The following is a 13529-nucleotide window of genomic DNA, read 5'->3' as shown; positions in this document are numbered from 1 at the left end:
AAAAAAAAAAAAAAAATCACTCTCTCAGACGTGTCAGTCAGACAAACACTGCGGGCCTTGACAAATCAATTTCAGCCCAGTCTGATGAAAAAGGCAGCAAGTCTCTAAACTGTCACCAAGCCACACTGTTTGAAGAAACCAGCCCCAACTACACTCATTTTTTCTTTACTCCACCACTTTGTAAATGCAAACATGGTTTCATAAAGTATTTATGAGATTGAGAAACCCAATCTAGTTTTGACAGAGGCTTTGCACAGGCCAAGAATATTAAGTTTGATTCACCTGAGCTACAAGGCTTGAAAGCAAACTGCACGGAGAACAGTCAAGTGCGCAGATGATGGGAGTCAACTTAAGTCGACTTTACTAGTAAGCAAAATGACAATACATCTGTCAGACTGACAGTACTGCAGTCCAACAGAAACTCTTCAAGGATTTGAAGAAAAAAGAAAATAAATGAACTGGATGTTCTAAATAATTTAAAAACATTAAAGAATCCAGAGCATGAAATGTACCTCACGTGACACCGTGTCAATGGCAATACAAAGTCCAACAGATCCAGGTCCAGGTGGCACTCCATCCTGCCCCTACTTAAGACCTGGGGCTTCATTTATAATCATTATATACACTAAAAATGAGGATTGTAATGTGTGTATGCTACTTCCCATAGAAAAAATGAGAACAATCTTCACAGACGCAAGTCTGCATGAACCTGTACAGAAACTCTGACAAATACAAAGAAACACTTTGGAGAGAGGGAAAACTGGCAAGGCAGATGGCGAGGTCATGAATTGAAGCCAGACTTTATAATGATCATACATGCATTTCATTTCACTTTATATAAAACTACTTTATAATATACTCACTTAACACGAACACACAGGTCAGCAGTCTGTGTCTGTGTCTCTCTATTTTTAAAGATATCAGCCAATCAAAAATAACAACCATTTAGATCTGTGACTGATGGCTGAAACATTACTTACAGTCCACTCTGGAGCTGACTGTGCTGCCTCCATCAACTGCTGGCTTAGCACCACACTCCCAGACCTAAACAGCACAGAGCAGCTGGTTGTGCCCCATGATGCCCGCATCCCCTCACAGTCAGTTGTGTAGCACATCATAGCGCAGCTGATGCCGGGCCGTGTCAGGTCAGGAGGCTGCTTCTCCAAAGACTGGCTCGCCTTTCTACGATATTCACCCTGAATATTCTGATTCCATTTCCTATCATCCACCTTTGATCATTAATTAGGCCTGGAAATATCAGAGGGTGAATGGAAGAACCCTACACATCTGAAGAACAGTGCACTGGTAGGTTTAAACCAAGTCTTCACAGAGGGGCGATTTAAATGAGTTTTTTGGTGCAAAATGGCCTCAGTGAACACATGGCTTGTTGTTGCCAAAAGTTGAGTGGGTAGTCTCATCAGACATGAACTTCATGTCGAACTTTGATCGGTCAGATGTGTTGAAATGCGGGTGTTTACAGCTGCTGCAGCCACTCAAACGTTCTTCTGTTTGTAACCAGGACCTTGTGTGTATCAACAGGTTTTTAGCACCATTCAGGCTTAACAGTGGGAGCGTGGCGAGCAGAATGCGGCGATGCTAACTCAACAAGGACAACCAGACGCATCCAAGTGGAACCTTTTTACATGTCTGGACCATCTACACATGTAGTCAAGAGTCAAGGCGCAATGAGTCAGCATCTATGTTAAACCATTCAAAACTTTAAGACCTCTGCAGGTACACACAACGCCAACAACTACCATCTACTCCACATGTACGACCACCTGATGTGACCTAAGTACCATAGCTTAGTTCAATGCTGATAACTGAGCTTTATTTGCTGAAAAAGGCTGGAACATGCAGTACAAACCTCCACAAACCTAGTAAGTGGACATTTGAGCTGCGATCACACAACATTCAAGATGTTCATGAAAACTTTTTCCATTTGTTTGGTATTAGATGAATTTAGTGCAAAGAAGCTGTTAATTTCAGTTGGTTTCTTTTAAATAACTCACTAAAAGTCTCACCAACACACATTCAAAATTCATCAATGAACTTCCATCCACACTCAGACGGTGGATGGTCTGACGGATGACAAAAAGAACTTAAAACGTTCAGATAGGAGTTGGATTCTTTGGCAGGGAGTATTAGCTACAGAGAATCTGTGACGGATGGAAAACCATGACAACTAAAACTTTTTAATCCTCCCTTGACTACGTTTCTGACCTGCTGCAACAACATTTCGTTGGAGACAATAACAGCGAAAACTCTGTTTACACACAGTGGAATTGCACTTGATGCCCAGCAGCTTTGGTTTATTGGAAACTGAACGAGGCAGCACAGGGAAATAACAGAGCTTCACTGAGTTCTGAACCACAGCTTTCCATGCACAGATGGCTGCACAGTCGAGTCGCCCCATGGCTATGATGTAGATACCAACATCTGGTAAAACGGGGGCACAATCATCTGAATCGACATTAAGTTGTATATTTATAAGCTTGCAGAGGTCTGAGCGTTAAGGAAATATGAACTCAGTGACAATAGGTTGGTGCTATAAGTAGTGTGCTCTAAAACTGCTTGCATCCCTTTAACAGCTGCGACAGTGTGTGGCCGGGTGTTGTTTTCACCTTGTGAGTCTGTGTGTGTGCGTCATCACGGCTAACTGTGATCGTGGAGACGCCTACTGTGTCAGAAACAAACAGAAAGGTGGTTTTGAGGACTTTGGCAGGCAGGTAGGTAGGTGTCCGTGTGTCTGTCTGTCTCTTTTACCACTGGCCAGAAGAAGAACTTCAGCTTTCCAACACTCGGGCCTGACATAATACCACCTTACATTTGTTAAGCTGTTCTGGCAAACTTTTAGCAAACACTTGCTAATTTAATTTAGACATCGGAGGGGGCTGGCACCTTACTCTAGCAGTTTCATATGACTCTTCATCTATGACTAACGACTTGCCTGCCTAGTTTTAGAGAAAACTGCAGAGTAAAACTCGGCCAGAAACTACAGAGTGGCAAGTGAATCCACAACATCACCACAAGTCTTTTCAAGGCAGGAGGTAACCCTGGGTTAGAAATCAGGGGTTAGGGTTACGGGACTTAGGAAATCGCGCTATCACGTGATAGGTAGCTGAAATGGAAAAATTAAGGGAAGAGAGTGAAGAATGAAGAAGAAAGATAAAGAGAAGCAAAGGAGGAAAGAGAAGGAAGACAAGTGAAGAAAATAAGAGAAAGACTGGAGGAGAAGAAGTTCATTCTTATTATCTTTAACTTCTAAGAGTAAAAAGAGTGACAAGAATTACCACAATCAAAATAAATCAAACTGGAACTTTCCCCATTTTCATTTCATTGGATATCTTAATGATGGGCTGGAAATATCCCCAGTTTTCCTCTGGTCACCTTCAGCAGCACCAGTGTTGTGTGGCAGTGATGGGAATTTAAATGGAAACACCCTTTTGAGTTTTTCAGGTAAATTTGAGTCGAGAGTTCAACAAAACTATGTAGAACAGCTGGTCGTCACAAATCAGGAAGTTTCAGGGATAAAAGCAGTGAAGCGAGAACACATCACAAAGTATTGTGACAATAACAATTCTCAGTCCCCCAGACTGCTCCATCAGAGGAAGAGAGAGGCAGTCAGAAATGTATAAAAACACAAAACACTCCAATGGAAAAGTTTTTAGGCTTTGGAGAACTTCAAGCAACCGCAGTAGTTACATTTTCGCTTAAATTAGACCGACAAATTCAAATTGTTCTCCCTTCACTGAAAGCAGGCAAGAGCAGATGATTTGTCCCACGTCAGTCCACCTGTGTATCTGCCCATCACAGACTAGTATGGATTTAACAAGACACTGGGGAATTTTTTGCATCATATCCAATTACTGGGTTTAAAAAGTGAGTACAGACACAGCTCGTGATGATGTAACACGTTTGTCATTGTCAAGGACTTTATGATTCGTGGGGGATATGTATACTGTTACTGTTCTTCGCTCTAGAGGTCAAAAGGTCACAAAGAAGCCGACAGAATCAGAGGGTGGTCGTGGCGTCTTGTTGAAGATTTGGTTTGGTATGTCAGGCATCTTTTTCCTGTGTGTTTTTATGAAGCCGAGTGGTTTTTAATCATGTTTGAAAAGCACTTTGCATGTAACTGCTGTATTAAATCTGCAATTTAATTACATTTTTTATGATTCGGTTACAACTACAGAGCCAAGTCGCCATCCATAATTCTGTACAAGTTATTAGCCGTTTAAGACCAGATTCCATCAGTGAAGATGAAGTGGGATAACTGCCAGCCACAAATCAATCGCATGTAAATGAGTTATTTTCCTTCTTTCTTTTTTTTTTTGTTTTGTTTTAATGGCTGCTGTCCGTCCCGTGGCAGCCAAAAACTACAGAGTGAAACTTGCTTTGAATGAAGCAGAAGAGGAAGCCTGCCAGTTTTTTTTTTTTTTTTTTTTTCCCCAGCTGATAGACATCTAAATGGTCGCAATTGAGTGCAGCACTTGGTGATTCATAACCTGACCGGATTGCCAAACAGAGCTCACAGCTGTTCGCACTTTGATAAGAGATCTCATTTAACAAGCCGTCGGTGGAGCAGCTGGCAGCTCTTTATTGTCAGGATGTAAAAGGCTGACGTGGGACCAGTGGCCAGAGTCGGCCGCAGAGATACGGCGGCTTCCACTGTGGTGACACCACAAACGTGCACGCGCGCACCCACACACACACACACACACACACACACACACACACACACACACACACAACAACGCACCTGTCGACTCGGACTGCCTAAAATATGGGAGATTTGGAGATATTTGACACTTGTTAACCTGACAAACGATACACACCCCACTATGGAGCTGTGTCACAAAAAACAGACACAAAAAGGATGTATCTTTAAGGTCATATATTTACTTTACTTACTTTAGGTATTGATTACTACAAGAAGGAAATTAAAGAATCGTCAACAAATTTAACATCAGAGCATGAGCAGAGAAAAATATCCAAATGAAGATGTGTGTATATACCGTATATATAGATAGTGTGTGTATTTTTATTTACTGCCACAAATTTAAGAGTTTCAAGACAGTTTCTGAACCAGTTTAGAGTCAGAGCAGTAAGTTATCATGTAAAGTAATTGCAGCCATCTTGTTTTTTTTTTTGTTTTTTTTTAAAGTTACAAAATCACAATAGAGATAACAGGTTTTTGATGTAGATAAGGCTGCGGTTTTATAGGTCCCTGTTATATAAGCTGCTGATATAATTGACATCATTAACAACCCTGAGAAAAGGTAACAGAATGGGTTCATTTGACAAGTTCTGCATAACAGTGAACTGAGGAACGCAACTTTCATTTAGGCACTTCAGACACGTCACGTCGTCCTATATCTATTTAGTATCTTAATGTTTACCAATCAGGCATGTTCACACACAGAAATGTATGCACACAAACACACCCAAAGTAAATGTCAAGTATAGAGAAACTGCATGTTTTTGCATCAGTGTTTGTTTTCAGTAAAAGTCTCTGTCTCTTTACGTCTCTCTCCCTCTGTCTGTCTGCTGTGGCTCATTAGTGAGAAGAACTACCATTTGGTCTTTCTCTCTCTCTTTCTCTCTCTCCCTCTCTCTGTTTCTCCGTCTCTCTCTCGTGAAACTAACTCTTTGAAGATCTCTGCCCCTGTTCTCATCATCATTATCCTCCTCTCCCTCTCTCTTCCTTTCGACTCGACTCTGAAGGCCTGCCATCAACTTCAACAACTTAGTCTTTCTCTCCCTCCCTCTCTCTCTCTCCATGGGGAACTTTAAATCTGAAAGCCTGCCATCATCTTCATCAATAATCTCCCTCCCTCTGTTGAAGACTGACACTTCGAAGGTTTGGCTTTTTTCAAATCAACATCTACCTCCCTTTGTTCACTCCCCAAACACCTCATCTACCTCTACAAGTCTTTTACTGTCCAGTAACAGTCTACTCCAGACTTTCCATTGGCTACAGTTACGACACAATCACCTCTATTAAATCCTTATCTTCCCATTAAGTATCAAACATTCACTGTGGGTCCAAATGGATTCCAAAGCAGGAACAATGGATTAAAATTGTGATCCAGAGACCAAGACAAAAAAGCATGTAAACATCTATGGGAAGCTCTCGAAGCACTCCTTCGTCTACTTGTCTTCCATATATTTAGTTCATGTTCCAAACAATAGATGCTGTGAGCGAAACACACTAAATATGCCCATTTGAGTGGAGCTTTGGAGCAATGAAAGAAGTACTGGTGCTCCAGAGACTACGAGTGGAGAGGTGGATTTTAGGTAGGAGTGGTCTGAGAAGTGTCAATGATAAAATATCATTTTTTGACGAACGTTTTTTGTCCCAGGAAAACTGAAACTGCTGTGAATCCACGCTGCTGCCCCTCAAGAAGGAACAGGCTACAAAACTTTTCAAAGCCTCATTTAAAGCCTCAAATTTACATATAGGTTCTGGGAGGCAACTTCAACTATTTGCATATATAGGTGGGCGGCTTGAATGGCATTTAATAATGATCAAGTTCATTAATGATTTGTCAAATCTGTGAGGTCACAGTGATCTTGACCTTTGACCACCAGAACCTAATCAGTTCATCCTTGAGTCCAAGTAAAATTGGTGCCAGATTCCATCAAGGCGACATAATGCCTCCAGCCCTGTGTATCACCGGTGTGGAGGTATAAAACCCTAATGAGCTTGTCCCTGATCAGCTGTGTTCACACGCATCCCCGACACAGAATTATCATCAAACTGCCTATTCAATAAAAGTTATGAAACCATTGGTCTGATGGCCTGAAATGAATTGTACTGTATAAGAAAATCAAATAAAGATGTACACAATCCACATCATTGATTCTTCTAAGCTTAAACACCGGAGTGAAAAGGATGAAGAAAAGATATAAGCTTAATAAATCTTGAATGCCACTAATGTCGGTGGCACTTTTAATCCAAATGTCGCTCAGACTGAAGATATAAATGTGACTCACACACACTCTCTGTCTCCGTCTTACCGTCTCCTCTGCTCGGTCTCCCCTGGCGCTGATGTAGTTCAGTCGATAGTGTCGGACGTTTCTGAAGTCGACAGCCTGCCAGGACACCCGCATACTGAAGGTGGTTTCCTCATCAATCCTCATGTTCCTCACCCCGTAACGAGGAGCTGGAGGATCAGAGAGAGTCAAAATTACACCGCAGGTCAAACATCAACTCACTGAAGCACAAAACTGTCACAGTAACACGTAATTCAACTCATATCAGAATAAAAAAGAAGTCATTCTCTTGTCATCACTTTGGCATTTAATTTGCTCAGGTTTTCAAATTTGTGTCTTTTCAATATGAAAACTTTCCCTTTGAAAATATCTCCGACAACCTTCATGACGGATGATGCATCTTTCACCTGAATATGTGCCAAAAAAATTACAAACAACTGCAGCAAACTTGTCAATCAGATATTTGCTACGTGATATTTTCTTGAACCCCGATTCTTCCTTTGCAAAATGTAGAAGTTATACAAGGTTTAAAAGATGCTTTAATCATTTATAAAAACAGTTTTACACTGTTAGATAATGTCAATTATATGTACATATTGTTCTTGCACTTCATTAAACTTATACTTATTCTGTCTTCTGTTGATTATGAATAATCAATTTATTGATCCGATACTGTGTAACCAGAACAGTTTATTAGGAACACCTAGTTAAGATTAATGCACCTAATGCCATTAATGCAACACAGTTTCATCAAAAACTAAACATTATATCCTTCATGCACGAGGCTTTATTGCAGGACTGTTGTATTAGACTACACTAGCTTTAGCTGGGTGTACCTTATTAATTGAACGAAACAATTATTTACCACGGCTGAATAAAGAACCAGGCCTCTATTTTGAATTTACCCATTTTGATAAATATATTGAACAAAATCTTGGTCCCACCTGTTTTCTTTCTTTTCATATATTAACAATTTGTTCAGTTACTTTTTGTCGTAACGTCCTGCCCACATTTAAAACAGCTCTAATGGCTGAGACTGACTGCAGAAATGACAGGTCAGCACACGTGTCAAAGAATGAGGACTTACAATTTTGCCTGTAAGATCATTGCTATTATCCATGAAGAATGACATTGATTTGGACTGCGCTAAATGCACTTCCACAAATTACACTTTTTTTTTAAGGTAGCAGTGTCAGGATGAACTGATAGATGAAAGAAGGTGGTCAAGGTCAAAGTGCAGGAAGAGGTGAAGGAAGGTGGACAGGAAGGAGGGGAGGAGAAATGAACATATTTTAACCACAACAGCTGCAATGAAATATTTACCTGCTGTGGTGGTGGTTGTCGTAGCAACAGTGGTTGTTCTTTCAACTGAAAATTAAATGAAAAATATTTAAATGACCTACTTGATGAGACAATTTCAGTCTGGAAAAATGATGCCTTTCTCTAATAAAAACAGAAAACCCGATTAAATGTGAAGAACATCTCATTTACCAGTGGACTCTATGAGGATGACCTCATCACTCTCCACCTCATTTCCATAGGTGGCAGCCAGGAGGACTTCGTACTCTGTGTTGGGGCTGAGTCCTGTTATCAGGTAGCTGTTAACATTCCCATTCAACATTGCCTGAAACAAAAGGGGAAAAAAGTGTGTTGTGATGCACAGATGTACAGCTGTTACAGACTAATGAATAGTCAGAGACGTAGAAACACCAGATGCATACAGATGAAGTAAAACCAACCTGATAACTGAACCATTTTCTACATCACGGCAAGAAATATATGATTTTAGTTTTACATTAATTTATTTTCAGGAAAATACATCTTTATTTTCATTGTTACATCGCTGCATGAAGACGATCTCAGCAGACAGAAAGATCAAAATACAGACAGACCTGGCAAATAAATGAAAGGCAAACAGGTGAAGAGACTGATAACGGGTGTCTTGTTGTTAGGATTAACATCTCTGAGATTATCTCCCAGAGAGAGACTCATTAGTGAAACAGAGGCAGACTGGAGAGAGAGTTGACTTTTATCTCTCCATCTTCACCACTCCATTTTATATCTTAATTGAATCATTTGATTCTAGTTTATCAGATCTGAGATGAAATCGTGGATCTGTTTTCATCAAAAATAAGTAAGAAAGACAAAAGACAGGGACAGCAAACAATAATACACGTTTGTGTTGCCATATTTGTGAGGGACCTTCACTGGAAAATCATCATTAACTAAATCAATATAAGTAATATAAGTTTTAGGCGACAGTGCTGGAAAACACTGAACTGCTAACTTCAAATCATTGTCAGAGTGAAGGAGTTCAAGTACCTCAGGATCAAAAAGAGACATTGTACAGAAAGCTGCTTCTGAATGAGAAGGTCTCGATTTACCAGAAAACCTACACTTCAAGCCTCTCGACTGGCCATAAAAGAAAGAGACAGCTAATACATCGAGACACAAGGAGTTTATTAGCTGAGTGTAGCCTGGAGCCATTGCAACCTGGACAGGTGTAACTGAAAGGTAATTAACAGATGGATAGCTGGGTCTCACAATACTGACATAACCTCATGATGTTATTCTTTATAGTTTGTTTAATGTTGTTAACAGTGAGGGAAGAGCTGGTTTTCCTCAGCTAATTCTAGTACAATAAACTGAACAAACATATTCTGCTTTATGTGTTTCATTATATTTCTTATTAATCTTTTTTTTATTAAACTTTTAGAGACTCTCCTCCTTCCACTCTGTGAAGATACATATGGAAACACATGAACACGCACCTCCTCGCTGTCTCCTCCATCAGTGGGTGTCCAGGTGAGGCGGTACAGCACCACATCAGAGGCCGGGTGTTGCCATGACACCCTGAAGCTGTCTGTGGAGATGTCACTGCTCCTCAGATCCAGCGGGTCTGGGACAGTCTCTGCACACATGAATACACACTTGTGGTTATGGTAACAACAGACTGCAGAACTTATGTTGTATTCTGCTATACCTGATATTTAATGAACCTCTATGAATTTTACATTACGCCTGTTTACTACAATGTTGATTAGTTCCTACTTGTAGTGAAGCTGTCAGTCACAGCCTCAGCTTGTCCTTCATCATAGATGGCAAAAACACCAACTGTGTACTCGGTCAGGGAGGTCAGGTTTCTTAGCAACCAGGTGGTCACACGGCCAACATCCACCTGTAAACAAAGGACCACACAACGGTCACATGTATTCGAGCTTTTTGACTTTTCCCTCAGTAATTCGCTCTGTTCTTTACACCACAGTTAGCAGCCTGGACCATGTTAAGATTTGGGGGCAAATCACAAGCACAAAAAATTCATCCTGTGTGAATTTTCATAAATGCACAAAAACTTGGAAAGCCCTAAAATTGTATTTTGAGCTCAGGAGCTGCCAGTGTTGTGTTGTGAAACTCTGGACCAAGTGCAAACCAGACGTTTAGTCATGGAGTATTTTCAACCCAGGGAGACAGATTAGAGTCAGACTTTAAAGAAATGTAACCCGCAGAGTGACAGATCTGTTATCATCATTTTCAGTTTACAGTGACAGAGGTGCTTAAAAGGCAATTTAACATACATTTGTTTGCTCATAATCCCCAGAGCAGCCTCACAGCTCAGTGTGCCGGCACATCAGTTCAAAAAGACTGGTGGCACCTACACTGGTGTTTATTGGCGAAACAAAAACACACAGGGCTGTGTACACACCAGCTGAACAACTGTGGAATTTAAGAGGACGCTGCTTTTTCTTTTTTTCAGTACCAATCATAGTGGTTTTCAGCTGCTCAGCAGGAGTCTCTTTCTTTTTTTATTGGCTATGTATGGGTCATGACGTCTGTAGACTGTGGCAGACCAGCCTACACCACAACTTTACTAAAAGCAGGTCCGTTTGGTCGTACTGGACTGGAAGCAAACAACACAATGTCAAACTATTCTTATGAGCCATTCTCACAGCATCAGCTCTTTAAAATCACCTCTGGCCAGATGTTGTCAGCCTCAGCTGACCAGATGCCAGACAGAAAAGCTGGAGCTGTTTCTGAGCAGCGATCAAAGTAATGAGAACAAATCCGCACCCTATTATGTCAGCTAAGTTCCTTAACCTCTGCTCCCAGTGGCTGAAGCCTGCGGGATTCTCTCACCTCATTGGTTTGGACTCCGTTGGTCTTGACGTACATGACGCGGTATCCTTTGACCTTCCTGGAGGCGGAGTCCCATGTGAGGCGGGCGGAGCTGTGGTCCACGTCTGAGAAACGCAGGTTCTTTGCCGCGGTCAGTGGCACTGAGGTGGGAAGACGTGGGGCAGAAAGCAAACGTTAGCACGCTTAGTACGTTTCTAGATGTGATTTCATAGTTTTAATCTGTTTTGATGAAGAACACTAAGTCAGTGTTTGGTCAACGTGCAAAACTGAGGACGTAAAAGCTGCTGAGAAAGTCAGATGTAATATGCTAATTAGTTTAATCATGATGTCATGGTTTACCTGTTTGCTTCTCTCCTCCTCTCTCTGCTCACATACAGTATTTCAATACAGCTGAATTCACAATAAAGCTGTTTTCATTTACATCTTTTTCTGTTTGTCAAACAACGGAACAAATATGAAACAGTGACTGAAACACAGCTGATTAAGACCACATGTTAACTAGCAGTCACTTCCAAGTTACTGCCCTGCTGCTGCTGAAATCCTGGTTGTATAACCACAATAACAAAACCACCCAACACATTAAGACAAAAACTGAGCTATGATTTCAGCTGTGTTTACTTATAAAATGATCACTCTGAAAGAATGTCAGAAACGTCAGAATCTCTTTTTTTATTTTGCCTCTCACACAGCGCCCAGCCTCTGTTCAGGAAACAAACTGCTGCTCCGCCTCTCTGCTGCTCACTGAACAGAACACAGACAGAGGTTTGCCTACTGGAAACTGTCTCCTAGGGAAAGGAGCTTAGGTTGGTCCAAAGAATAGCTAGATTTGGCAGGTAGGTGCTTCTTTGATAAAAAAAAGTTGCTCAAGGGGTCAGAAAATGAAAACATAGTCACTCACTCACTCACTCACTCACTCACTCACTAACTCACTCACTCACTACTCACTCACAGCAGCACATGAGCAAATAAACAGAAAGTAAACATTCTGATTCTGATTATGATCAAACACCATAAGAAACTGTGCAGCCTCAGAAATGAGTATTTAGTTTATATCTCACTATGTAATGTTCTGATTAACGTACTGACATCAGCAGTAGAAACAAGTGTGCAAACACAGCCTAGTCACAATAAGAACAGAAACACTGGCTGCAACAGAGCTGCTGTTATCAGGGGTCAGAGGTTAGTTGAATTATGATTTTGAAAGTGATTTCACACTCACCAGGGTTCCTGGACTCCACTATTTTAATTATAAAGTGGACAAAACCTCATTACATCACTCACCTTCCCTGAGGCTCTGCCTTAACTTCCTCTCTCTCTTATTTTTTTCTCTCTCTTGTCTCTCCCGGAGGTACTGCAAAGAGCCTTTCACCTCACCTTTTTTACTTGGCCAAGGAACTCATTTACTCTCAGAGGCCCGGAAACTTTTCTGCTTAGAATTACTGATCTGTTTTCTTTTTTTTTTTTTTTTAAAGAAAAAAAAAATTCCTGATTCTACCGCCATCGCTTCACCTCAATTATACTGGGGGTCAGCGTAAAGACAAAGCAGCAGAGAGGGAGAGAGGCAGAGAGGAAGGGAAGGAGAGGCCGTGTCTACTTTAACTGGAGGTCGTGCCGGGGTCAGCATAGGAATGAGGAGGATGGGAAATTAAAAAGTTTAGAGATAGGTAAGTGCCCAAAGTTTCCAAATTTATCCGTCTATATAAAAATATCCACTACATTAAATGACTCATTCACGTAGATGTCACGCTGCAGATCGGCAGGACTCTGCGGTAAATGTCAAAACTCGCAGCCCATAAGGTTTAAAATCACAGTTTTTATCTCGTGGAAAGATATTTTAATGTCTTAATGAAAGAAACAGCAGTTACATAACTGGATGAAATGAGAAACAAGAGGCTCATGAGTGAAAAGCGCATTAAGCTCACACATGCCCAGATGAATCATGTGTAGCAGCAAACAAGAAACAGAAACACAAATTGTGACCACCAGCTGATGAACAGTGCACGGCAGGAAACCACAAATATGAGGTAAGATAGATTTTTTGATTAATGTTCTAATGCTGATCAAATGTTTTTAGGGAACATCTGCACAAAACAAATAAAATGAAGAAAACATTGCGCAGCCATCTTCACCCCAGGTACACCTAATCAACTAAACTAATCAACAGAAACAACAACAGATCACTTGACTGTCAGAGGAGTTCATGTGAATGATTTCTTGCACTTAATAAATGAATTAAAAACACATAAGGAGAAATGAACACTGGATAAACATAGTGGGTGCTTGCCTAAATAATGGCTGGATGGGCAGATGGAGGCATGAAGCCCTGTCTGCATGAATGAGTGAAAGTTATTTTACCATGAAAAGTAATTTGACCTCATTCACCTCATCCACCCCCCCAC

The 13529-nt window shown here is 40.9% G+C and overlaps 1 protein-coding gene across 4 annotated transcripts in view; it reads right to left on the bottom strand.

The window, feature by feature from the left end:
• Window positions 1-13529, bottom strand: part of LOC111665676 (collagen alpha-1(XIV) chain-like) — a 167274-nt gene that overhangs the window by 91838 nt on the left and 61907 nt on the right. For all 4 annotated transcript variants that reach the window (XM_023420750.2, XM_023420751.2, XM_087177840.1 and 1 more), the window contains 6 exons: window positions 11131-11270; window positions 10048-10174; window positions 9768-9907; window positions 8488-8620; window positions 8320-8364; window positions 7021-7166 (listed from right to left, as the gene is read on the bottom strand). In XM_023420750.2, the coding sequence (XP_023276518.1) occupies window positions 7021-7166; window positions 8320-8364; window positions 8488-8620; window positions 9768-9907; window positions 10048-10174; window positions 11131-11270 (731 nt within the window). The remainder of the gene's footprint in view (window positions 1-7020; window positions 7167-8319; window positions 8365-8487; window positions 8621-9767; window positions 9908-10047; window positions 10175-11130; window positions 11271-13529) is intronic.

The sequence above is a fragment of the Seriola lalandi genome, unplaced genomic scaffold (assembly GCF_002814215.2).
Source record: "Seriola lalandi dorsalis isolate HSWRI2012SDOR001 ecotype SW California unplaced genomic scaffold, Sedor1 jcf7180002054657, whole genome shotgun sequence".
Taxonomy (NCBI): Eukaryota; Metazoa; Chordata; class Actinopteri; order Carangiformes; family Carangidae; genus Seriola; species Seriola lalandi.
This window is presented reverse-complemented; position numbering and strand designations above follow the sequence as displayed.